This window comes from Larus michahellis, chromosome 6 (assembly GCF_964199755.1).
Source record: "Larus michahellis chromosome 6, bLarMic1.1, whole genome shotgun sequence".
In the NCBI taxonomy this organism is placed as follows: Eukaryota; Metazoa; Chordata; class Aves; order Charadriiformes; family Laridae; genus Larus; species Larus michahellis.
In genome coordinates, this window is record NC_133901.1 from 30,425,456 (window position 1) to 30,451,791 (window position 26,336).

At 57.2% G+C, this 26,336-nt stretch overlaps 1 protein-coding gene and 1 long non-coding RNA gene across 2 annotated transcripts; both read right to left on the minus strand.

The window, feature by feature from the left end:
* Positions 1 to 5,782: 5,782 nt before the first annotated feature.
* LOC141745335 (uncharacterized) lies at positions 5,783 to 8,688 on the minus strand. The gene is made up of 3 exons (XR_012587740.1): positions 8,408 to 8,688; positions 7,380 to 8,318; positions 5,783 to 6,580 (listed from the first exon to the last, which is right to left on the minus strand). It is a non-coding gene; the product is annotated as an uncharacterized LOC141745335 (long non-coding RNA).
* A 6,488-nt stretch (positions 8,689 to 15,176) lies between these two features.
* On the minus strand, positions 15,177 to 20,224 carry NMUR1 (neuromedin U receptor 1). The gene is made up of 3 exons (XM_074591772.1): positions 19,066 to 20,224; positions 17,711 to 18,607; positions 15,177 to 16,511 (listed from the first exon to the last, which is right to left on the minus strand). Exons 2-3 carry the CDS (start codon positions 18,603 to 18,605, stop codon positions 16,108 to 16,110), a joined length of 1,299 nt encoding a protein of 432 aa, XP_074447873.1. The 5' UTR covers positions 18,606 to 18,607; positions 19,066 to 20,224; the 3' UTR covers positions 15,177 to 16,107.
* Between the last annotated feature and the right edge of the window lie 6,112 nt (positions 20,225 to 26,336).

Here is a 26,336-nt window from a genome sequence, read left to right on the forward strand (position 1 = left end):
CCTCCACTGCCCAGGGCTGGCAGGGAGCGGGGCTGGGGGGCAAATACGGCTCCCCAAAAGCTTGGCAAGATGGGTGACCAGCCATGGGGGGACACTTCCGTAGGGACCATAGCTGGAGTGTCCCCAGACGTCCTGTTCATCCTGTGCCGGGTCGCGGCTGGATGTTTCCACTAGATGGTGACAAAAGGCTGCGATGCCTGTTCCGAGTGGGAGCCCGCGGGGTCACCCCGGCTCCCCAAAACACGCCTCGGTGGGTGCAGCTGAGCAGGACATCCCGCCCTGCCTGCTGCGTCTCCCCCAGGAGATCTCGGGACATGGAGGAGGGTCTGAGAGGAGCCCCGCGTCTGATACCCACCAGGTAAAAGCAGCATCCAAGCGCAGTCGGGAGCAGAAAAGTTGTAGCTGTGGCTTGTGCAGGCATCTGCTGCCAGAAAACCATCAGGGACCTCCAACCAAACACCCAGCAGGTGCCCAGAGAGGGGGGGAAACAAGCTAGAAAAGCCATCAAATGTCGCCCCGAGTTCTCCAGCCCCAGCCTTCCTTCCCTGGCATCACAGTTCACCTGCTACGTGGTCCAAGCAGTGGCCTGGCATGGGCATGGCATGGCAAAGGTGACGGCAAAAAGAAAAAAATAATTATCCCAGGTCTAGGCATTACTTAAAACTTCTTCAGCATCCCCAAGCCCCAATGGCAAAGCCCCTTCCCCTGCCAGGGGTTCCCACCTCACCCCATCACGCTTCTCCCCTGCTGCCAGCCAGAGCCACCCCAGCGGGTACCACGGAGCAGCTGATGGATGGTAACCCTGCCGGGCCAGGCACACAGGACATGTCCTCTCTCTTCCCAACCACGCAGCCCACTTCAAACAGCCGGCAGGTGGAGAAAACTCTCCCCAGGCCTTGATTAATGCAGAGCATTAAATGAGACGGGTCTGTGTGGTACCCAAATTAAGTCTTTCCTTCATTACTCACCTGGCCGTGCGGAGAGGAGAGCCCTCAAGGGTGATGAGCATGAAGTGGGCGCAGGGCTTGCTGTGATAAATGGTATTTAATTTGAGTGGCCGCATGCCAGCCCACATCTTGCACCTTGAAACGGGCAGCTTGGGACACAGTGGGCTGCAGGGATGAAAGTCAACAATGCCTGGCAGAGCACAGGATTTCTTTTCTGGGGAGCATCCTTTCTTGAGGTGGGATGCTGCAGGGGTTCCTGAAGTCAGACACATCCTCTGACCCTCCGGCCGACAGTGGGAGATAACCCAGCACATCCCTCCTGGATGAGGCTGTGCCATTTCCTGGGGTTCGTGACAAGAAAAAGTCCTGGTGATTCACACAGGGAGTTTCATATGTGCCGCGTTTAGTCTCCTCGTGACCTCCAAGTATTCCTCAAATCAATCCTTCCTGGTACCCTGCAAAGAAAAAGGGCTTTTCTAGTTCCAGAAGCAGCCAATTCGCCTGAGATGTGCCTTCTGGCAGCCCACTCCCTCTCCCTAACACCCTTTGCCTGGCACTGGCAGCAGGACCTAGCCACCTGCCTGCGAGCCCCCAGCAAGCCCATGCAGCCGCCCAAAGCCAGGGGCTCCTCTCTGGCTCTGCTCAGCAGCAGGAACAAGTGCAGACCTGGAAAAAACGGTGTGAGGGACAGAAGTGGGACTGGAACAAAGATGACTTGCATTAAGCGTGAGATAAAGAAGAGAAACTGGGCTAGGGAGAGGTGCAGGAGTTCAGGTGGCAAGAAGGGAGCTTGGGAGCGCCCTCCTCTCTCCATCAGGATGAAGAAAGTCAGTGAGATGGGAACAGGGAGGCATTTCGAAGCAGTACATGCAAATGCCTTTATAATGCATGTGGAAGTCAACCTGGGGAAAAGTTACAGGTGATCCCAGTTCAGCGATCCCAGGCTGGCAGCCAGCGCACGTCCCCACCCCACGCAATTGCACCACATCTCCCTGCGCTGCCCCGCAGCACTTGGGAAGGCTTTGCAGGACTTTTGTGGAGAAAGTCCAGAGGGGGAACCTCCTCTTTGCACAAAGCATTTCTGTGCATCCTATTCATCTCCCAGAGCCGGGGCAATAGGGAACGGGATCCAGACAAGCGCCAGGTCCCAGTGGGTGACTGTCGAGAGATTCAAGTAAAACATCTGGAAACAGCTCATGGCTCAGCACATCTGTCCCGTGGCACATGCCCCCGGTGCAGTGATCTGGGGCTTTGCCTCAGCTCGGTCACATTTTACCTGCTGGAAGCTCCCTCTGCTCACAGGCTCATGTTGGGCTGTTTCCATTTCACGGCAGCTCCTGGGCGCGGGGCCAGCAGAAGGCAGACGCTCTGCTTGGGAACAAACCCAAACCAGGGGAATTTTTTTCTTTTTTTTTTTTTCCTTTTTTTCCCTTCTCAAACAAAAAAACTGAATCTTTGTTGAGTCCAGACTGGAAAAGCAGGAGTCTCCCTCCGCTCCCTCCATTTTTGTGGTTGTGTCCGAGCGAGGGGGTGAGCTCAGCCCTCCCTCGGGAACCACATGGGCCCACCGCAGTGAGCAGAGTGGGACGGTGAACCCCGGGGCTTCCCCATGCCCTTACCACTAAAACCAGGACAGAGCTAAAAGCAACTGGGGAGAGCAGAGCCACAGTGTGCTGCTGCTCTCAGGGCCCCCCTTGCAGCCCCCAGGCGCGCACACACACACACGTGTCCCCAGTATAACGTGTCCCAGCCTCTGCCAGGGGGGGCCGACAGGTCCCTGCCGTCAGAGCCAAGTCAAAAAAATTCCTCGAAAACAGGAATTGGTGCCGGTGGAAAGCGTGCAGGGTGGCTTCTTTATCTTAGTGGGAAATGGTCTGGTGTTTCCCCTGAGAGCTGTGTTGTCCCAGCAAAAGTTGCCCACTGAGCCCAATCCACGAGGTTTGCAAAGCTCCTGCCCCAACTTGCCACCACGAGGCACCAGCCACCCCAAGGGCTTCCATGGTTGCATCAGGAGGTCCATCCACAACCTGAGCTTTTTGGAAAGGGTCACTTTGCACTTGATTGTCCCCACAGAGCTCAAGTGACCCGGGCTGGTGTCAAGCCATACAGACCATCCGAAAGCCCCAGAGCCACCAGCATGGTGCCAGGGATGCTGAGCCCACCCAGCTTTAACCCCCCATCTGCCCCAGCCTCCCCTCCGCAGCAAGCTTCATCCAAAGAAGGTTAAAAATAAGGGCTGAAAGTACTTCCCCAGCCCAGATGGCTCTTGGGCTGTTTGTGCCTTGTCCCGGCAGCACATCGGGCTGTTTCACTTACCAGCTCTCGCCGCAGAAATTCTCACCAGCAGGGTACAAGTTAAAACTGCTGCTTTCAAACTTCCTACGACTGTAGTTAAAAATAAGACTTGGAGCAATAACTTTCCCACCATCAGTGTTGTCAGACCTGAAATGTGGTCCTGAACGACCCAGCGGTGTCTCATTAAGCTGAGCGAGTGTGCAATCATGACGTCCGCATCCTGGGAGGGAGGCGAGAATGTGGTTTCTTGGGGAAAAGTCCTCTCCTTCCTGTCCCTTACAAGCCATCAGCTCATCTCCCCCTGCATGAAATGCCAGAGGAAGCTTAAAGCAGACTGAAAATTACGCTCTGCCTCTCCTGCTCGGTTTTAATTGTAGAGCAAAGAAAGAAGCCCATCGATTCATCCCGCTGGGTAATTAAATGCTTAATGCTATTGACTATAGAGACATTATGGTTCAGCAGCCCAACACTAATACATTAATAATGGCTGGTATCACAGCGAGGAAGGGACACGAGCTGCTCCCGAGGCACAGGATAGTTACGTGGGATGGGAGCTCGCAGTGAAAAACCTTAGGACCTGAATTAGTGCCATGATGACCTGTGGGAGCGAGAGCTTTCTCCCAGCTAGCCTGGGGCCAGGGAAGGGCTAGAAGGACCATGGAGGGGGGTGGGCAGCCCCTATCTCAGGGAAGCCCCCCCGGCCACGCGATGGATGGGAAGTGGGGATGGGGGTCTGGGCTCCGAACACCAGCTCTGGGATGTCGTCAGCCATGGGATCGGGAAGATAAATCTGAGCAGAGCAACCCTTTTATAACGAGGCATGGTGCAAGCGTGAGCAGGGTCTGCCCATCTCCTGCTGGGCTCTGTATTTCCAATAATTAGTTGGCTGCTTTAGCATATTTATTATGCAGAAGGTGTGGAGCACAGGGCAGGGCCTGCACTCTGCCTGGGATTAACCGCACCAAAATGTGGCCGAGTGGGCGCTGCTCCAAACTGGAGAGGGCAATTTTCTGCCTGGGAAAGGCGGTGTCGACCCTTGGAGCATGATGTGCTGGTGGGTACCGTGCACTCCCCGAGGGGTCTCACCCGGCAAAGGACGGAGATTGCAGCACAGCATCCCACCTGCGGGGACTTTCAGAGCCCAGCACGTGGCAGGAGTCCCGCGTCCCATGCTCCACAGGCTGGATAAGGCCCATTTATAGAAGGTGGAGGAAGGAAGAAAGGACCTGCAGCAGCATGGGGAGAGGGGCCCCTCTCAAGACCATCCTCTGCTGAGTTTTTTCCCCACCTCCCCGTGAGCGAGGCATCACCCTTCCAGCCACGGCCAGGTTAACCCCGCAGCTCAGTTGCAGCCACTTCGAGGGACAGAGCAGACATGGCCCAAAAAGCCACCAGAGGCACAATTTCCATCCAAGCTCTCAAATCCCTGTCAGCAGCCTCCTGCCCAAGGATAAGGGGAGATGGTGCAGTGCTTCCTGGCCTCCAGCACAAAGACCAAAAGCACTTGCAATTTTCTCTGATCAAACAGAAGCGCAGATCATGCTGTCAAACCCTTATTTGATTTGCTTCTCTGGTGGCTCTGCACCATTTGACTTCATTACTTTCTCTGCCCCGTGCCATAGTCCAATAGCGTAGCATCTGTCCAATAAAAGGTCTATTAATATAATTTACAAGTAGTTGGCACTTTCTACCTTGCCCAGGAGAACAGGCTCCCTGGGTACCCTGTTTCTTGGAAAAAGAGGGTTTTTTACAGTTATTCTGAGTGGGATAAGAAACCTCCAAGCAGTGTTTATTGCCTGATTTATCTTTGTGAGGTCACATTTCTCCCAAAGATTTGATTCACGGCTTGAAATCCAACCTCTTTAAGTGTATTTCTTTAAGAGGGGGACACTGAGCCAGGGGAGGAGGAGGAGTGCCTGGTCTCCTAGTCTCCCACCTCACCAGGTAAGCAGCCCTGACTCAGCGAGCTGCCACATTTCTTCTAGAAAAGCCTTTCTGAGACCAAGGGTAGCTTAAATGCATACCTATGGCAGTACACAGGTGTGTAAAAAAGCCTCGATAAGGGTTTGTTGGGATATTAGGAACAAAAGATGTTTCCCGAGGAGGCTGTGAGGATAAGGGAAGGGTGTTGCTGGGTCTCCGCGCCCCTTCGCTCTGAGGTCTGGGGATGTCCCCGTGCAGCGATGGGCAGAGGTCAGGGTCTGTGCCGTGGAGCAGTGCTCGCTCTGCACCCTTTTTTGGGAGCGGAAATAATCGTCACCACTACGGCTGCCAACCCAGCACCCGCCCGGCCACAAGCTTTGGAGCCTCATGCCTAAACCTGCTGAAATCGGCTGGGGCTCCTGCAAGGCAGGTGGCATCACCCTGCACCTTTCGGCTGAGGAGCACCCGAACCGGTCCCACCGCTCGTCCTGTGTCCGCATCCTCGCCCCGGCTCGGGGCATCGCTCCCGGGGAAACTAAGCTCTGCTGCACAAGGTTCTTCCCACCATGGGGCCAGCATCGCCCAGACCTTGAAGGCCATCAAACACTGCCGGTGGATGAGCCACAGCCTGGGAGGGGGCAAACCCACCTCTGAAAGGAGGTCATGCTGGGAGAAAGGTCCAGAAGGGAAAGGGGAAATTTCAGGGAAAGCCCAAATGTCTCCAGCCACAGCGGTGCCCAGTCTCCCACCTCACCAGGTGAGCAGCCCTGACTCAGGGAGCTGATGCATTTCTTCTAGAGAAGTCTTTCCGAGACCAAGGTTAGCCTAAATTCTGACCTATGTTGGTATATATGTGTGTGTCTATAAAAGCCTCGCCAAGGATTTGTTGGGATATTCGGAACAAAACGTGTTTCCTGAGGAGGCTGTGAGGGTACGGGAAGCACATCGCTGGGTCTCCGCACCCCTTTGCGGTTTAAATGGTTTATTTAAATGGTTTTTCCTTGGTGTCCTAGGTTGAGCGACACAGGACTAATTTCTCTTCTAATGCTGGGGAAAACTCCACTTTTGGAAGACTCTAGTGTCTGAATTTGTGAAAGTATTTACTTTATAGCCAGCTAGGCTATGTGGGATTCAAGGTCTCAGTGTTTTCCAGCCTTGCCAGGCGCAGGGATGGGGAGGAGCGAGACCTGGGCATTTGACCCAAGCTGGCCATCAGAATTATTTCATACCGTGAACGTCACATTCTATATAAATTAGAAAGTTTACTGCGTAGTTTCTCTCTCCCTTGATGGCGGCGGTCCAGAGAAACTCCTTGCCCCGGTGCTGGACCCCCGAGCCCTTCCCTTCCTCCCGAAGCCACAGCGCTCGCAGTGTCCGACGTTTACTGCCCGCTACCGGGAGTGCGCAGCCTCCTGCTGATAGAATTGGCTGAGTGTCACTCTCATGTATCTTATATTAGTATTGGGATTAATACTGGTTCTTTAGTATTATTGTTAATTATTTAGTCTTATCCTACTAAATCTATTTCTATTTCAACCCTTGTGTTTTCTTGCTTTCCCCCATTCCCCTTCCCGGGTGGGGAAGGGTCATTGGGTGGTAGAATAATTGTCTAAACGATGATAAATTGTTCTAGGTTTTCTCAAACCATAACACTTTGGTTTTTGAGCAGCCCCGTCACGTTGCAGGTGAAGGCTGCCTGTGCCCAGAGAGGAGACAGGCGGTTTCTGAACGGGACCAGCCTGAGCCCTCCCGTGCACCAGGACAGCGGCGGTGCAGGGGTTAATGCAGAGCCTGGTCTCGCCATCCACCTTCTGCCAAAGCCTTTGCCAAATAACCTTGTTGGGGCTGACAAAATGATCCATGCAGAGCGTGGGAGGCGGGGGGGGCTGAGAGCTGCTCCCACCCCTGGCAAAGGCAGGGGAGATGAGAGCATCCCACGTCCCTGCCCCTGGAAAACCAGCGAAAGGCAAACCTTGATGGGTCTAAAAGCGCACCAAGCTGTACGGGATTTATGCGGAGCTGCGTAGCCTAAACCTTTACCCTCTAGATATTAAAAGGTGCATTTAGCACTGAAAGGACTGGAGCGTGCAAAAACGCACCAAGGAGGGAGAGTCCCGCTTTGCTCACTCATATTCAGTCCTCTCTCTTTTACCCTGGCACCTCGTGTTTGCACGAAATCTGGATCTGTTTTTCTGCTTCTGCCCTTGCTCTCACCTGCAGAAAGGAGATCATCCACCTGAGGCTGGAGCGAAGGTAGCGAACCGAGGGGGTTCGGAGGGGACAGCAGCGATGCGGCGGCTTCGTGGCAAAGTGCCCATCTGTTTTCTGCGAAAAATCCTAAATCCTTTTTGTGGAGGATGAGACTTTTTTTTGCAGGGCTGGCAGCAGGCACAGAGCAGCTTCTCGGACGAGGGAAAATTAGACCAGCAGGTCCTGAAGGTGTCAGCAAGTGTCCATCAGCCACATCACACCCACGCATGTCCCAGCTGCCAAAAACAATGTTCCTGGTGCGACTGTGAATTCTCACCCACTGGTGCTGTGGCGCAGGAGAGGACCCGTCCCCACCGGCAAGGAGGGAGCAAGCCCCTTGGCAGAGCAGGGCTGTGGTGGGACCACGTCTCCCTGCAGCTCGCCCCTGGAGATGCTCCATCTCTCTCCTCGTGCTAAATTCAAAGGATACTAGATTGCTTGGCTTGGTCTTTCCTATTGTTTTAAATTGTTCTCTCGAATCCTGGCTTGAGCGCAGCCAGGCTTTATGACCAAAATTATCACTGGCACAAAAAAGATGGGTGTAGGGACTCCCTGAATGGGGCTGGAGATCCCCAAACCTGTTTCTAGAAGGTTTTTGGGGAAAGCCATGAGCCATGCACTGGGTGTCTCACCGCTGAGCCCACCCTCTCCCAACCCCACGTGCAGAACAAAGTTGCACAAGTGTCAGCCAAAGGCCCTTTTCAGCTCTGGAGATGTTACCCCGGGGAGATGTTAAACTTTTGGGACAAGGAAGCAGGCCGGGAGCTGGGAGGAACAGCAAGGGGACACAGAGATCTCTCTAAGGCTGGAGCTCCCAGCGAGGGAAGAGAAGCTCGCAGATGTGACCCGTCAGACCACTCTCACCTCCAAGGATGGGTGGGTTCCTGCCGCAACCCATGGCTCCTGGAATAGGGTTAAATTCACAGTTACATCTGCACAGGGACGATCAGCAGAGACACACAAATACCCTTTCCAGGAGAAAAAAACCCCACCTTTAAACATTTCAGTTGCCCCACTCACCCACCCTGACTGGATGCAAATGGGTGCTTTTCAGTCCCGTTATCGTTATCGCCGTTTACCGGTGTTTTCTTTCTTTTAGCTTTTTGCTGTTGTGTATTTAATTCAAGCACCCACCACACAGTCAGTAGAAGAAGTCCTCACTCAGCCCTCATCTTCCTGAGTTCCTGAATCACACAGATGATGCTTTGGAGCAGTATTTGCTGCTGTTGTGATTCAGGCTCCTGCCAGATGGACTCACTGCCTGCAAGCCGGGATTGCTGCAGGAAAATAGAAAAGAAATCCAGCTCGAACCATTTGCTTTTCCATCTGTGTGAGGTGGTTGCTTAAATCAGACCCGGCAGAGAGGCTTGGAGCTGAGGCCAGGATTAGTTTGGACAACCTAAGAGCCAGATAGAGATGTGGATCTTCCTTTAACCAGAGCAGAAATCACTTGAAAACACCAGGATGAGCAAAGAGCTCTTAAACAGAGGGGCCCAGACCACAGTGCGAACACAAGGTGGTGCCTGGAAAAAGGCAGCTTGACCCTGGGATTGCTAATGGGTTCCCAGGATGGTGAAGAGCTATAGGTGTGGGAGAGAAGAGCAGGGCAGGCAGTACCAATACCTTCCTCTGTTTCTCATTAATACAGCAGTGAGGCTGGATGAGTCTCCTAAATTATAATGACTTTCTTGTCATTAACTTGATTTCTTTCTGGTGACAGCAGCAGTGAATTGATCCCAGCTGTTCTGAGCATGGGATGAGAAATTAAAAGGCATTAAACCCAGCTGGGTGTGGGTGCATGTGCATGCTAGGAAGATGCTAGGGAGGGAGAATTGGGGTCAGGGCTGACATTTCTCCCTGCAAGCAGGACACTGAAAAGCAGGTTCCTGCCACAGTGGGGTCTTGCCGGGGAGGGGACACCCATGTGTGAGCTGAGGCCACTGCCATGGGAGAGGGCCGGTGGGTCGTGAGGCCTGGCCCAGCCAAGAGAGAGACAGGATGCTTTCTGGGGTGAAAGTTGCTCAAAAGCAACTTGGTCCAACAAGCCTGAGGAAAGCAGGACCTTATCCAACACTTGCCATAAGCCTGCAGCCCCCCAGGGATTCCTCCCTCCCAGGAGCATCCCCTGGCTGGGGGATGAAGGTGGGCAGTGCTGCTGAGCTTCTTTCCAAGCCTGCACAAGTGTCAAGCAGCAAAGAGTTTTTATCGGCTGCCCCTGCAGAGGTCAGGCACAGGAGCTGAGGAAAAGCAGATTTATTTCTGTGTCTTTATTTTCTGTTGCCTGTTGGCAGCTCCCGTGCCTGCAGGCGCCTGCCTGCCAGGACACAGAGAGGGGCTTGCCTGGGGAAGCCGCTGCATCCCATCTCTGCCAAATACCTCCTGGGGACATGTGTCCTCCCCTCCTGGCAGCCCCCGGCTGTGTGAAATAAAGCTTTTGGCCAGGCTTTTAGCCCCAGGACCAGCTGGGACCATCCTGTGCATGATGTGAGCCCTGGGGGCAGGAGGGGATGTCTCTCGCTTGGTCTCAGCATCACTCTAATGGTCATTAAGACAGTTGCTCTACCTGCCCAGGAAAGATAACAAGAAAGATGTGTTTGGTTTCCAGATGCCTCTCAGACAGCTTTCTCCAATGTGTCACATTAAATAGTCCCAAATGGAGACAGCAAACTCGCCCTGGCTGCTGCGATAAGCACAAAGAGCGATAAACCCCTGTAATTAAAGTCTGCTGCTATAACAACGTTGCAGCAGAGACAGCTGGGGTCTAGTCCTGAGTGTGGGTCCACGTTTTGGGGTTTTTACTTGCTTTCACTACAAACTCATTTTGGAGGGGGTCAGCCCAGGTACCGCCGGGTGCTTTGGGTGCCGGGAGGGAGGGGAAGATGCCATCTGGGCACAGTGGAGTGGAGGAGCAAGGGCTGTCGTTCCCTTCCTAGTGCTGTAATGCAGACCAAGTCCTTAGCAGAAGCAAATATCCTCAAAACCACATTTGAAGAGGAGCTGACCTTATAGAAAAGCACCTGATCTGTGGGGAGGCATTACCCCTCGAGGGACTCCACCACCACCCTTGGGAACTTGTGCTCACGTTTTGCTGGTCCTAAATATACATAAAAATAGATAAAAGTTAACTTCTTCCAGTCTGAGCATCTCAGCCTTCCTCTTCATGCTGGAATCTGTCCCACCCCAATGAGGATCGGAGAGCTGGTGCTCCCTTATCCTCCACATCCCGGACAGGGGACCAGGGCAGACCCCTGGGAGGTGTCTGCTGGGGACCCCACGCGCGGCTTCTGCGGGCTGTGGGGAAGTTCTTTGCAAACTGTCGTCCTCCAGGTCAGCCTTGAGGTCTTCCAGGTCAGTCTTGAGGTCCTCCACTTGCATTCCCCAAGCCCAGGGAACCAGCTCAGGGATGATGCTCAGGGACAATGTGGGGGCCTTGGGCTGAGCCCGATCCCCCCCCAGCCTCGCTGGCAATTGCAGCCGGTGGTTAGCAGTCCCCGCTTGCCCCGGAGCTCTGCTATCCAGCCAGCTTTAATCCGCTTACTGCCGTGCTAATTATGCGTCACTTTAATTTCTTAACCAAAGCGTCCCCATGAACCAAATTGAGCATCACGCAGGCTCCTCTGACATTAATTCTGGCATCTTTAGCAACAACACGTCGCGACAGGCGAAGGCGTGGGCTCATCAGACAGTCTGTTTCTGCTAACCCGTTGTGGTGGGGTTTTAACCCTGCCCCAGGTGGCGCTTGTCGAGGTGCCTGGTGGCTTTAAGGGGTCACTTTGCCCCTGAAATCGTCCCTCTGCGTTGCTGCTAGGCTGTGGGGAAGGTCACTGTGTGTCCCACCTCTGTCCTTCCCATCACCCTGCCATGAGGGTGGTGGGATTTCAGACAGGGAGGTCCTTAAACTACACACAGACCCTCGTCTCCCAGAGATGCCCTTTGCCCGTCTAGCCCCAGCGTGTCCCCTCCCTGCGGGCCCTAAGTGGGGAGAGGTGGGGTATGGGGAGCCCATCCCCTCCCTGCACATGGCCTGTCCCCTCCAGGGCTGCCGGGTTTGCTGTGACGTGGAGAAAACCATCCCCAGCGCAGGTGACAGTCACACCGCAATGCAGCCGTGAGTCAGCCCAAGCATCTGGAGCTGCGGCTGAGCTCCTCCATCCAGGGCCCTTGGGGTGGGATGTGCTTCCCATGCTGCCTCTTCCCGGCCCTACCGCAGCGCACGTCGGCCTGGAAAACTGGTTCCTGTGCGAGGGGCCAGCCAAGGAGCCGGGTGGGAAGATGGGCTGCCCTTGCTGTGGGGCTAAAAACTGTCCCTGAGGAGCAGAATCAAACCCTACATATATTATATTTCCCCCACCTGCCCGTTTGCCCTCCTGCCTACCTCTATGCTGCCCATCACCCATCTGTGGGCACTAGGTATTAGCTTTTCACCACCACCACTATCCTGGATTGAGAGAAATATATTGAAATATGGTTCAAAAAGCAGCCTAAATAATTGCCGAGCTCAAACCCAGCACATCCCTGCGGTTTCCTGGCCTTTACATTTTCCTGCTTCCCTGCTCTCCTCTCAAAGGCTGGGATCTCGGTGGGAAAGGCTGCTGTGTCCTATCCACGGCTGGGCAGCCCGAATCTGCCCCACCGCCCGGCCCCAACCAGGGACCGCTCGCTCCCAGGCACGCGAGGGCTTTGCCAAATTCACACTGTGTGAGTTTTCCCCATACCGTGGCGGTGCGAAGGGAGCGAAAAACAACCCTTCCCTTGGCTTATTGAAGAGGGGGGGGCCGCGGCAAAAAAATCCGCTGGCGCTCTCTGGAGCCATCTATCATGGCTCCAAATATACAAGGCAATCACTGTGATACTTGAGTTTGGCTCCGTAAAGGAAAAAAAAGAAAAACACCCCATGCCTGTTGCAAACAACCACAGCACAAAAAAAAAGCCTTACAAGGCTGGGGCAGCCTCATAGATGGATTACTTTTTAATCCCCAAAGCTACGGTGATAAATCTTTTTATTGGAAGCTCCAGAGATACTGTGTCACTCAGGGCGCGCGGCAGCGCAAGGGGAAAACAGCTCCACAAGCTGTCGGGAGAGAGGGAACCTCCTGGGAGCGGGGCTGGAGGCGATGGAGGAGGGACGGGTGCTCACCGTGGGGGTGCTGAGCAGGAGCGGGGGGCAGGAGGGATCCCCTGGGGCTGGAAGTGGGTGGATAGGCAGGAACTGGCCTTTGGACAGACGCTGCCATAAATCTGGGAGGACAGATGGCCAACTTTTGGGGAAGGGCTCTTTGGAAAGAAAGCATTTGGAGAGGTCACGGTGGCATGGAGTCCAACCTGGCCATGTGCTCCCTTTGCAGGGACAGAGAGGTGCTTCCCCCAGCTCCCAGCAAAGACCCGGAGCAACAGCATCTGCACACTCTCGCCAGCTCCCGCCCCTGCAACGTCCCTCTGCTCTGTCTTCTTCAGGCTCCTTTGGGTCCTGAAAGGATCATTTAGTTGGTGAGAACTCCCAGGCGGCGTTTTGGGATCCTCCTTCCGCCACAGCCATCCTGAAGCACCGGCCTCTCGCCCTGACCAGTTACATGGATGGGAGCAGTGGGAGCAACTCATCCCATCGCTGCCTTCTGCTGCCTCCCCCCAGCAGGGCTCTTTGCTTCTATACCACTTCCCCGGCAGGAATAATCACTCTAATTTATACCGGGAAGGTGGCAGGGGACCAGGCTGACGCCGAGGGCACAGGGCAGTGGGAAGCATCACCCTTGGAGCAAACAGGCTCCATAATTCCCTTCCTGGGGGCTGCAGCAAGCCCGAGGTGGGCAGGAGCCGGCAGCCACTGTCTTCCCATTAATGGAGAGGTGCAAAACCCTCTCCGTGGAACCATTCTCTCCCAGGAGATCAGTTCCTTTTTTATTAGGTTTCATGCCCTGACTGAAGCTTTTACTAAAATTAATTATGGGATTAAAGGACTTGCCTGGGAGCCTTTGATTGCAGCATCTCTCGTCAGCCTGGCTGGCATGCGGAATCAGGGACTTGGGGTTGTCCCCACACACAATCACAAAACCCCTGCCAGGGGACCAAAGTTTGCCCTCACATCTCCACCCAGGAGGTGCCACCAGCCGTGCTTTGGCAAGCCTTTGGGAAGCTTTTCGGGGTGATCCCTGGCCCAGCTGTGCATGGGGGGGTGGGCGGTGGGGCAGCCCCCAGCATTGCTGCCTGACACACTGGGGCCTCCCGCATCTCAGAGGGGAATTTAGGGTAGCCGAGGATGGAAAGTCCCAGATCAGGGGATGGCAGGGGAGTTGGGGCCGCAAGGCTGGATAAAGGCAAAGCCAGCACCCCATCTTTCTGGATGCGCTGAACTTCATTCCAGTTGTGCTGAGCCACAGGACCCCCCAAAAAAATACCCAGGCTGACACACACTGTCCTCTGGAGCTTGAGCCACAGCGGCCACGGCTGTCCCCTTGCACAGCTCGGCTGCCCACGAGCAAGGGAACGCATCCTCCCGACTCGCAGCACAAGGGACCCCGAAGCTCCATGCAGGCAGCCGTTGCTGCATAATAAAACGCTATCGACTGCCTATTAAAAAGCCATTCCCTGGAGATTTGCAGCTGGGGAAGCGGCCGGGTGAAGTGAGATGGGGAAATAATGGCCATCAAGGAGGCATCAGTCACATCCACCTGCACAGCAGTGACGAGGGGTCCTGCACAGCTGCCGGGGTGCTGGCCCCTGCCAGGACCATCAGCGATGGGAGCCAGGGAGGGAAGGAAATGGATGGATCTTGATGCTGACATCCTCTGGAGACAGGCTGTGGGCAGCCAGCAGGACCCTAAAGTGCAAAGTTACTGCAGCCCCCTGCCCATCCTCACCCAGCAGCACCCCACAAGGGCTGAGGAAGGGCTTTGCCCGCAGCAGACCCTGTTGTGGGGATGGGGAGTGCGGGAGGAGAGCCAGCTGTGCTGCCCCCGAGCCAGGAACCAGGTCGATGGGGGCAGGAGGGAGTTTGCAAGCCCCAAATCCTGCCCCTTCTTGGTGGCTGGCCTGGCTGCGGCCCCGTGTGATGTGCTTCAGAGGGGCTGGAAGCAGAGCAGCAGCAGGCAGTGATGCCCCTGCCAGAGCCCTGACTGGGGCTCTCTCCTCTGGTATTCCTGCTCGGGTCTGCAGGCGAGCCCCGCTGGCACAGCCACGCTGCCCAGAGGCATGGCCACAGGACGCCGAGCCAAGGAAGCCTCCCCGGCTAGCTGGGAGGGAACCGGAGCTGGGGAAGTCATGCGAGCCAAGAGCTCAAGCTGCTCGGACAGCCCCTCGGGTGGCATTTCGGAGCCTCAATATTTCATCCTGCGAGCGGACCCAGCGTACGCCTCGAAGTCAGCAGCATCGATCTCAGACAGTAAATCGATGGGTCCTTCCAGCCTGGGGGAGTGCGACCAGCCAGCCCGCGCTCCCTGGCATTTTCGTGACATTTCCTGAGCCACGTCTGGGGACAGATTGATTGCCACCGCTCCGGAGGCAGCTCCCACTCCGTGCTGGCCCCAGCTCCAGCTCAGCCCAAGCATCCCGGAGACCGGGAAGGGTGCGTGCATCCCGCTCACACCTTCCATGCCATGCCCTGAGCCCGCCCGGACCCAGCAGAGCCCGCAGGCAGAGCTGGTGGGACCCCCTGGTGCCCATCACCCTGGCACACGGCCTGCCCGTCACCCCCCAGGAGGATGGCCCGGGTTCAGTCCCACACTGGGAGCAGAGCTGGGTCCTGGGGGACACAACCAGGGCACAAATCAGGCCAACAATGTTTTTTTTTTTAATTCTCACTGAGGCTCGGCCCATGCAGGGCAGGAATGGAGGAAGGCTCCCTGCATTCATTCCCCGGGGGTGCAGGGGACCATGGCAGGCTGAGGAAGAGGAGGGTGGCACCCGCCAGATGCGTGTTGGAGGGTGGAGAGCAGGGCATGGGGAAGGCGCAGAGCTGTGCCTCAGTGCTGCAGGCAGCCTGGGGCTCCCGTTGTCCCATATTTCCCCCTCTGTGGAGGGAGCAGCTGTGCTCCTTCCCTTGCCCTTGGTGGGCTGAAGCAGGAGGAAGGCTGGGAGCACGGAGCCGTACCGGTACCCTGTAGCCAGACACCAGCTGGCACCACCAAAGGGATGTGCAAGAAAATCAGGGGCGCATCGGTGCCAGAGGACCATGGGGTGGTCTCGAGGGAGAAGGCACCAACAGACCTTTTTTTCTCCCCTCCATCCTGTGCAGAACTCTCCCGCTCCCATGGTTCTCAGCCCAGGTGCGAGCACCCCTCGGGGCACCCATCCAGCACGGTATCCCGAAACAGCCCAGAGTGCCTGACACCCCCAACACCCTCACCCGCAGTCTCAACCCGCTGGGCTGCAGGGATAGGGCGGTTTTGGGGATTGCTGCCCTACCCCTGGTGTAGAAGCCAGCTGTTCCCACACCACAAGGGATGCCCTGACTTTGGCCAGCCCCAGTGCCGAGCGCAGCGGGTGCAAGGCATCCAGGGCACAGCATGGCCACCACCGCCATGTCCCCGGAGCAGCACTGCTGAGAAAACCAGCCTTCACATCCCAGCAGGATGGCACAGAGAGGCGGGGACCCCTCCATCGCTCCTGCCCCGCTCCCCACCATGGGATGGGTGCCACAGTCAGATGGATGCTGGTGGTGGGGAAAGCTGGTCCTGATCCCCCTGCATCCTCCTACTCATCAGCAGAGGGATGTTGTGTGCATGACGGCCTGGCTCCCCTCCACCTCCTCCAGCTCGTACTCCTCGGCGTCAGAGAGGGGCAGCCCATTGGTGCCGGGCATGGGCTCACACTCGGTGCTGCGTGTGGTGGTGCGGGTGACACTGGGGGAGTATTTCCGTGACCGTGGCGGGCGGTGGCCGGGGTGGCACATCACCTCCTTGAACATCTCCCGGAAGCGGGTGGACATCATGTTGTAGAGGATGGGGTTGGCAGCTGAGCTCAGGTAGAAGAAGACGCCTGAGATGATGTGGACGTACTGGAACATGTGGAGCATATGGCTGGTCCAGGTGGAGACGAAGCTCCAGACGAGGCGGTCAGTGTGGAAGGGGGCCCAGCAGATCCCGAACACCACCACCAGCACAACTGCGGGGGGAGACGAGGAGCTGGTGTTAGACAGGGCTCACCCTCCCGGGGACCTCCAGTCCCTGGCCAAGCACTGCCCCATTTCAGCTTCAGCGGCAAAGAACACCCAAAAAAGCGTGGGAGAGAGGAAAAGGGAGAGAGGAAGGCCCACCCCAGTGCCTTTTTGACTTGCCATGGAGGGGCTGGAGGTCTGGACAGGATCTCCCTCCCTCCATCGCCTGCCAGGGCTGCTCCAGGCACTGCTGCGCCATGTGTCTCCATTCCCCATCATCGTGCAGCACGGCTGGGGGACGCCCCTGCAGGCATCCAGCCTCTGAGCACCCCGCCACCATTGCCAGCAAAGTCCAAGGAGCAAGAGCTATTTGCACCCCTTCCTTGTGCTCTGGGGTTTGGGGTTTTTTTTATAAGCCAGCTCTGCCGATGGAAAGGAAAGGGAGGGTGTACAGGTGGTCCTGGGGTCCCCTGCCCTGCCATACCTGTGCCATGCTGTATCCCCATGGCACATCGGGACAGGTTCCCCCTTTGTTCCCGTCCGGGTGCCGGGGGAAGCGGAGTTACCACTTGACTGGGACAGGACGGAGAAGCAGTCCTGGCCCCGCCGATGGACTGGGCTGGGCAACCCGCCATCGCTGTGCCGTCACGGGGCTGGGAGCACACGGAGGTCAGCGTGCCGGGGAGAGACAGCTACCCAAGGGCAGCCAGCTCCTGCTGCCAGGCAGGGGGCCAGAGGCTGCAGGGACGGGGCTGTGGAGCAAAAGCATAGAGTGGTGGGATGGAGGGATGCTCCAGTCCAGCCTTGGGTCAGTGCCTCAGTGCCCTGGGACGGTCGCAGCAGCTGCGGGGCTGGGTAGGAACCAGTCCCTCTCTGGGAAATCCCACCACTACCACCAACACATGAGGTTTGGGCAGGGGGATGGGAAGCAGGTTGCCTCATCCCATCCTTTCCCACCCAGGGCTTTCCTGGAGGAGGGGAGGTCTTGCAGCCGGGAGGGAGCGGACACAAGCAATCCCCCCTGTTGGATCGGTGCCACCAGATCTGCCTTTCCCCCAACACCCCGTGATCCAGCCCCGCAGCCTTCCCCGGGACAACCCAGCCTCAGTCCTCTGGACTGGCCATGCCTCAGTTTCCCCCCAGCACCCTCCAAACACAGCCCTGGGAGATACCCCCTGGCTCCACCCATCCCCAGCATCAGACTCACACAGCATCTTCGTGACCTGCCTCCTCTTGACTTTCTTCTGCCCCCGGGTGTTGTGGCAGTTGCGGCCGCCGCCAGATTTGGCTCCCAAGGCCTCCAGCATCTTTTCTTTCTTGAGCTGCAGGCCGATGAGCAGGTAGAGGACACTGATGGTCCCCATGGGCAAGAAAAAGAAGACGATGGTGGTGATCTGGATGATGAGGTTGTAGGTCAAGCGCGGCTTCACCAGGGTGCAGATCTCCGAATCGGGCACCCGTCCTCGGCCAGGCACGTAGAGAGGCTGCAGCCCGTGGAGGCTAGTGTTGGGAATGGAGCAGATGACCGACAAGACCCAGATGGTGACGATGACCCTCTTGGCATGATTCCTGGTCACCACGTACTTAGCCTTGAGCGGGTGCACCACGGCGATGTAGCGCTCCACGCTCAGGGCCGTGACGTTGAGGATGGAGGCGAAGCAGACGGCCTCAAAGAGCAATGTCTTGAAATAGCAGCCACTGGCACCCAGCAGGAAGGGGTAGTTGCTCCACATGTCGTACAGCTCCAGCGGCATCCCCAGCAGCAGCACCAGCAGGTCGGAGATGGCCAGGCTGAACAGGTAGTAGTTGGTGGGTGTCCTCATGAACCGGTGCCGGAGGATGACGATGCAGGTGAGCGCGTTGCCCACGGCTCCCACCGCAAAGATCAGCAGGTAGATGACACAGACAGGAACAAAGAAGCTAGACCGTCGAGGTCCCAGGTACTTATCCCGCAGCTGCTCCTCCGTCAGGTTGGCATCCTTGGGGTCGAACAAGGTCTCTGGGTGAGTCCTGTTGCAGAGGTTGGGGCTGATGGGCTCCACAGGAAAGTCTCGCTGGGACAGGGGGAACTCAGGTCCAGAGCAGTTGATGTAGGGATACATGGCTGCAGAAAGATAGGGAGTTTTTCGGATGCTTTCCCAACCCCTCTGCTGTCCCGCTCCCTCTGCCCCTCTCCCCGTTGGTGTCAGGGTGCCAGGATGCTGATGATCACTGCGGCTCTGCACCCTTGCCCCACTCCTGCCACAGCCTTTCCTTTGCGAAACCACCCAAAGTCTCCCCAAAACCTCCCTCCAGGGTTCTCAATCACTCCCCGCCCCATTTCCCCTCCAGAAACAACCCTGGCAGCTCCCCAGCCCACCTTGGTCCCTTTGCCCCATCATCAGGGGGATCTCAACAAGGCTGTCCCCTCTCCCTGCTCCTGAAGCAAAGCAGGATAGAGCACCAAAGCCAACCCCAAAAATCAGTTCCAGCTCCAACTCTACCGGCTGTGCAGAGGGGTTGATGGGGCGACCATAAAACAGCCAGAGGAAAAATCGATTTTCCAACCCAAGAAGGACTTACGGCTTGTTGGGAAGCTCCAAATGAAGGCTGAGGTCCCACCGCCCCTGCGCCGGACACGATCGGGATGGGGAGGGAGCGTGGGAGGGGATGGAGACTTCACTGCCTTAAGAGGCAGGCTAATGAAATCCTGCCGCTGCTCTCTCCTTGGAGCTCATCTCGGAGAAGCCACCTGCACTTATCCACCTTCTCCCCCTCGTCCTCTGTCAGCAGAGAGGCTGGCAGACGAACCAGGGGGGTGCCAGGGGCTTCCTCTCCCACCACTGGGCAAGCAAAGCCCGGTGCTGAGACCCTACCCCTGCCTGTGGCTTGCTCCTCGTTTGCAAAGCAGCACTGCCGAAAAGATGCTCTTCAGAAAGAAAGAGGAAATAACGTTAAAGTAATAAACTCCATCGACTCTAAGAGAGTCCCGGGGGAGGGCGGCGCGGCTGCCTCCAGCCTCACCAGCAGCCTTCGCAACGCCGGGATTTGCCATTTGCGTGGCCTCCGTGGTGAGTAAGCCATCGATCAGCTCCGCTGCCGTCCCGACACTGCCCGGCGCGGGGGTCCGCGCAGAGCCCGGTTATCCAGGCTGATCCAGGGGAGCTGCAGACGTACCCAGAAGCTTCCTGGGGTCTCCCCGCTTCCAGATGTGCAACCCCTGGGTCACCCAAATCGCTCCCCCGCGGAGCAGGTGGCTCCCGTCACACTTCGGTGCGAGGGAGTCGCTGTGCTCACAGCGTCACCCCTCGCCCCACGCCGGGGTCTGCTCCCTCCCTGTGTCCGTTGCCTGTCTGTCTGTCTGTCTGTCTGCGCCCCTGCCTGTCCTCTGTGCTGGCACCCCGTGCTGCTGATAAGCCCCCCCGGGGTCGCGGGGCAACGCTGCTGCTCTGTAGCTGTGCGTGAATGCACGCACACACGCACATACACAAACACGCACACAAATACAAGCACACACACGCACGCACACAAACATGCGCTTACACATGGCCGTACACAAACACACACGCGCGCACACACACGCACACTCACGCGTCCCCGCGCCCCACGGACGCGTGGCGGGACTGCGCGTCCCCGCTCCACCCGCGGCTCCCCTCTCCTCCCACACCTGCTTTACCGGTCCGAGCCCAGCCTGCAGCCGGCGGAGCCCAAGACCGCCCCCCCGCCCCCGCCCGCATCCCGCTGCCGGCCCCTCCTCGCCGTCCCGGCCCGCCCCTGCCGGCGGAGGAGCGGGGCGGGGGATCCCCTGCCCGCCCCCGACCCCCGGAGGTGGCGGGTTGGGGTGGAGGAGTCGGGGTAAGAGGGTGACACCACGGGGGAGGTGGCTGCGCATCGCTCCGTGCGGCGGCAGAGGGCACTGCACCCCCCCCGCGGGCCGGGCAGGCACCCGTGGGCACAGGTACACGCATCGCTCCCTTCATCCCCTCCCAGGGTGGCAGGGCCCAGGGGGACCCGGTGTTCCCCCCCGCTCCAGGGATGACACCTTGAAGGGCTGTGGCATCCCGGGAACCCTCCTTGATTCAGGCTGTCCCGGCACCATCCTCACCCTGCACAGTGGTGTTTGGCTGAGCTGGATGGGATAGAGCTGGAAAAATCTCCAGCAGGGCTGGTTTCGAGCAGGCGGGACAGGGATCTTGGACAAGGAGCCTGGAGAGACCTGGGTCCAGCCCCCTGCTCCCACCCGGGCTGAGCCCCAGCACAGCTCACTGCACTGCTGAGCCCAGAGACTGCAGCCAGGCCAGGAGGAGCTGCCTGGATCTGTTGGCCTCCAGCATCAGGGCGCTGCCCCTAGCTGGGGTTCTGCACCCCCTAATCCCTCTCCTGATGCCAGAGCACACAGCAGTCAGGAGCAGCGCCACTCACCTCCTGCCCTGCAGCCCAAGGGGAAACTGAGGCATCAAATTTCCCCCAGAGGCTCCATGTCTGCCGGAGCGCTCTGCCTCACCACCGCTATTGCAGAGGGGAGCAAACAGAGTCTGGTTGCAAACAGAGACGGTTGGCAGCAAGTGGTTGGGCACAAACGTCCCCAGGACCACCCAGCACAGCCCCAGCTCGGGAACCACCCATGTGGACCACACAACCCGGCACAGTGCCCCAGAGCACCCTTGGGCTGCAGGGCACCAGCTTCACGCTGGAGGGGACTTGACACCCCATTTCCCTGCTGACTGGCAAAATAAAGCCAAAGGAGAGCAACAGAGGACAGAGAGGTGGCAGGTGGGGACAGTGAGCTCAGACCAGCCCAAGGAAGTGGTGCACACATGGTGGGAGCTGATCCCCCAAAGCCCCACAGACATTTTTCCTCCCCCATTTAGTAGGGCACAAAGATCCTAAAAGCCTTGGGAGCGCCTGGCCTGGCTTCTGCACACCCTGCGCCTCTGCACGGGCTGGCAGCAAAGGCAAAACCAGCCCATGGCCTCCCTGGCCTGTGGCCCGCTGTGCTGGAGTGATGGATCTGTGCCCAGCTCTGTCCCTGCCGGGTGACAATGATGGGAGGGGGAGGAAGGCCACGGGGACACCAGTGGAGCCGTTGCTGTGGCACTGCACACTGGTGCCGGCCCTGAAGGGCCGGGAGTCTGGGTCTGTGGGAGAGCTCGATGCTTTTGCTCAAAGAAATTTCAGACCAGACGAGGGATGACAGGACAAGACCAGCAAAGCTCTGGGTCAACTTGGTGGCCCTAAGCTGGCTCTGCCTCTGCTCCCAGCAGGAAACAGAGCAGAGCTGGCAGAGGGGACGCGCAGAGGGCAGGAAAGGTCCAGGGCTGGCGTGAGACGTGACTTTCCTCAGGACATCATCTCTCACAGCAGAGGAGAGGAGCTACTGAAGCCAAAGGGCTGGAGGGTAAATGGGTGTAAACAAGGCATTACGCAAGGGAAAAAACCCAACAAGCTGGAAATAGTGTGTGAAACTGGGAGGGAGAAGAGGTGCTGCCCACTCCTATGGGAGTGACGAAGGCAAAGAAACCTCATCCCCTCTGGGGATGGAGACCTGCTAAAACCCAGGGGTTTATGTCACAGGGCTGGTGACAGCAGGGACAACAGCCGGGCGACGCTGGCAGGGGCTCAGGGAGGGCTGGCTCAGCAGACGCTGGGGTGGGTGATGGTGCTGGGGAGCTGGCACGTGTCAGGCCACAGCGCCTGGGTGGCAGAGCCAGAAATGGTAGCTGACGGGCACAGATTTCTGTCCCTGCCTCCAGATTGTGCACAGGCTGCTTTTCCCCCAGGGCATGCCCGAGGCAGGGGTCAGATCCGTGCCGGTGCAGAGGCAGGTTGTGCTGTGCCACTGAGGCACCAAGAACCTGAGCAAAAGCCCACTTGAAGGATTGCATCAGGGGATGAAGCATTCCTGGAAATGTCTCTCTCTCTCTCATTCTCCATCCTTTTTCTCTTCCTTCCATCCCTCATCTGCCTCTCCTGCTTTCTGGCTGCCCTGCTGAGCACGCGCACGCGCAGCCGGCTCCCAGCACAGCCCCAGCTGCTCTCCAGGCTCTGTGCACCATGGCAGGGCCATCTCCCCCATCCATGGGGCAGAGGCTGTTCCCTGCATGTGGCCACAATGCCTCCCATTCCCTGTCCCGTTCCTCGCGCCTGCCCAGGCTTTGCTGCAGGGCAGTCCCTGGGGACCCCCCTGAGCTCCGCACCTGCGTCCTTGTCCCTGCAGGGACATCTGTGAGAGGACATCTGCTTGGAGGTTGCTTGTGTTGGAGCAGAGCTATGGAGAAGCTGCTGAGCTCTTCCTAAACTTCAACACTTGTTTCCCTGCAGTCTCCTTTCCTAGCTGAAGACAACAGGCACATGGGTAAGGATGTCTGCAAGGAGCAAGAACCAGACACAGCTCAGTTCAGAGCTGAACCACGTGTCCATTTGTCCCCACCAAGTTGCCAGATCCTGGCTTCTGGGTGGCAACAGACCTCTCTGTCCTGTTCGCCCATGGTCCACCTCTCCCAGGCCCGGTTTTGCCGGGACACTAAAACCTGTGTAGCAGGGGTCCTTCTCCCTTTGCCTCCCCTTTTCCTCCACCATTCCCATCAGCCTGTTGGAGCATCCCCCATAACTGGGGCCTCAACAGATGCTCCTACCCTGCCTGCTGTCATATCTCTTTGGGGAGATATTGGAAGAGTTGGGGACTTTCAGGGACTGCACATCACTTCTTTCGCCTGGAAAAAGAAGTGCTCTGTTCCTAGCTACACCCCCACCCCCAGGCCTGACAACACTTTGGAGCTATCTGTTCTGGTTTTCAATTTTCTGATAAACCAAATAACCAGGAGATGGCAACCCCTCTCCCACTACTGCTCCCCCACTGCTTAAAGAGGGCAAACTGCACACGGGAGCACAACCCTTCAGCCTGTTCCCCTTACCAGGCACTTTATTATATTAACCCTGCCTGGGGAGGCTGCGGCGGGGACGGCCGGCAGCACACTGAAACTCACTCCTCACTATGACCTGTCAGACACAGACCAGCCATCTCCATGTCCAGAGCATCTCTGGGATGGAAATTTCAGCAGCAAGCTGAGAAGCCTGGGGCACCCATGAGGGTCCCTACATAACCCCAGCCTGAGGTATCTCCCCAGGCCTCCTCTTGCTCCCCGCTCCCCATCCATCACTCCCTGCGAGCCAGTCAGTGCAGAGGCTGTCCCTGCCCATGGCCGGGTCCCTCCACATGGGGTTAAGGCTGGCACACAGAGGTTGAGCAAGGCCAGCTCTGCAGCATCACCAGGAGAATTAAGAGGCCGAAAGAGAGGACAAACAGCAGCTTTGAAGCTTGAGAGCTGCAGCCTGAATAACCAAGTGCATCCACTCCTGGCTCTTTTCAAGGGCGCATCACCCCCAGTAATTGCAGGACAGACCAGCGCAGCCTTTTACAGGGCTGTCTGTACTCCATCCCCCCATTTCTTCTCCTGCTTTGCAGTTTTAATTAACACCCTCTGGTCTTGAGCACAAAAAGCCACCAAGTCACAGCATGACACTGCATCTGAGAGGGAAAGTGAGGCAGGGACAGTTGTTTGTCCCCTCTGTGTCATCCTGCAGTGGGCAAGAGCTCTTGGGGTGCATCCCTCACTGCAACTAAAGCAAGCAGCCCCTCCGCAGGGCACTGCTGCAGCGACTCTTCCCAGGCAAGGATAGCCAGCACAGACAGAATGGGGTTATGAAGTTTTCAGAACAGGAATGAACCCTCTCCCCTTGGAGAAGCAAACCTGTTGGCCACAGGGATGCAAGAGGGGCTTCTCTCCCTGCCTGGGAGCTGCCTACTCAAAGGTGCCCCTCTTTGGTCACCTGGCGGTGACGTGTCCAGAGGGTGCATCTCACAGAGCAGGAGGATGCTCGTTTCAGTCCCCAAATCTGGGAGGGGTCACTCAAACCCACAGGTCACCAAACAGAGCTGGATCTGGGTAATTTCACAGTAACGTAGCTGGGGATGAATGCGGGTCAGGGGGTGGCCGTTCCAAAGCAGCACTGCTGTTATTTACCAGGCAGAGACCACCCACACACCTTGTCTGGTGTGGGACACCCCCCTCTAGTAATTTTTTTGGCCATCACCACTCTGCATTTCCAGCCACCAGATTTCTAGGGGCCTTTTACCACTACGCAAAAGGTGCTCCCACTCCCAAAAATCTCATCTCAGCATCACTACCTCCCTCTACGCTCTTGTGCGGCCGAAGCAGGTGACAACCTCTCCCAGTAGTGGCAGCCCTTTTTAGATTTCCAAGTCCCCTTTTCTGAGCTGGTCATAATTTGCCATCACCCTTTCCAGGGTGCAGGTACCTGGCAAAGGAGCCAGCAAGGAGCCCTCACTCCCCCAGGACAGCTAACCATACCCCTGTGGGATGCAGGGCTGGTACCCCTGGAACAGGGGGTCAAGGTGCTGCTCACAGCAGTCACCCCACAAGCACCCTCCCAGTCCAGGGTTTCCCCCTGCAGCAACCCACAGCCCCACAACTCATCTGAGACAATGCTGAGAAGGGACATTTCTCCTCCACCCCAAAACTGGGCTGAAAGGAAAAAAAAAAAAAAGAAGAAAAAAAAAAAAGGACCATTTCAATGTTCACTGGGATAAAAGCAATTAGCTTTCTAAGAAGCAGCAAAATTGGATTCTGCTCCATGGCATGCGTCCCCCAGGTCTGCTGGGGGGACACGGAAGGCAGGCGCTCTCTAAACAGGTATTTGGGCTCCGTGGCAACCATAATTTTGCTAATCAGGGCCAGCACAGACTTGAAATGCTTTTTGACCTGGCAGGAGCACTGGGCTTTTGCAGATCCCCATCAGGCAAAGTTGCCTGGGGGTGCTGCCTCAGCCGTGCCCCCCTGTGCAGTGATGGAGCAGGATGAGGGCAATGCTGCATCCCCCATCCAGCACAAGGCTGGAGACCATGTTTTTATATAGAGGCCAGGATGAATCACGCAGGATCAAAAAAGCATCAGGTTATTTCTCCCCAAGCTGCAGATATGTCTGTCAGCCAGGGCTTTGCTAATAACATGCCATTTTCCTCCCTCCCCCCTCGCCACCTCCTTCAGCTCCTGTCTGACACTGCCCCATGGCACCGTTCAGGGTCGGCAGAGGCGGCAGAGAAGATGCTGACACCAGGAGCAGCAATGGAGATGGCATTTTGCACCCCTTTCCCGCATCCCTGGGGAGGAGAGGTGCAGCTGCAAGCAGTGAGATCTCACATCCCACAGCCCCATGCTCAGGGCACAGCTACTGCCAAATTTTCCTTAACCTGGAAAATCCCAGCTTCGGGAGGACGATAGACAGTCTGCAGCAGGTCCCAGGGCTGTGGCAGAGTGCTCTGTGGGCCCAAGGAGCAGCAAACAAGCCATGATGGAAGTCCCTTGTTCCAGCTGAGAGCTGCTCCATGGCAAAGGCTGGGATGCGGTCAGTGGACAGGAGGGGCTCAGCGCCTGAACAAGCCAGCCCTGCCTTCACCTAGCAATGCAGCCAAGCCAGGGGACACCCCAGGAGGCATTTCACCAGCTGAAAAATATCCCAGCCAACCCATAATGAGCTTGGGATGATCACAGCTATGGTAAGACCTTCTCTGGAGCACGTTTAAAAGGAGCACAAATCCAGGGCATCTTCCCAAGCATCAAGGAGTCACTTTATGGTCTCTATTTATTCCCTGCCAAACCTCCTCTTTTGCAAGTTATCGAAGACAGGTAACTACATGGCACAGCACCAGGACAGCCTCCCTGCCCATCCTTGAGTCAGGGCCACTCTGCATGTGCAAGTTGATTTAAGGTGCCCACTAGGTTCCCCCAGGATTGGTTACCATGACTTTTATTAGCTCTCCCACCCAGCCCATG

What these genes read in the sequence shown, in the direction of transcription:
- NMUR1 (XM_074591772.1), bottom strand. Translation starts at nt 18,605, where the DNA reads ATGTATCCCTACATCAACTGCTCTGGACCTGAGTTCCCCCTGTCCCAG. An exon ending in GCAGGTCACGAAGATGCTGT is followed by an intron (nt 16,512 to 17,710) that starts GTGAGTCTGATG and finishes CTCCCCCCGCAG; the next exon opens with TTGTGCTGGTGGTGGTGTTC.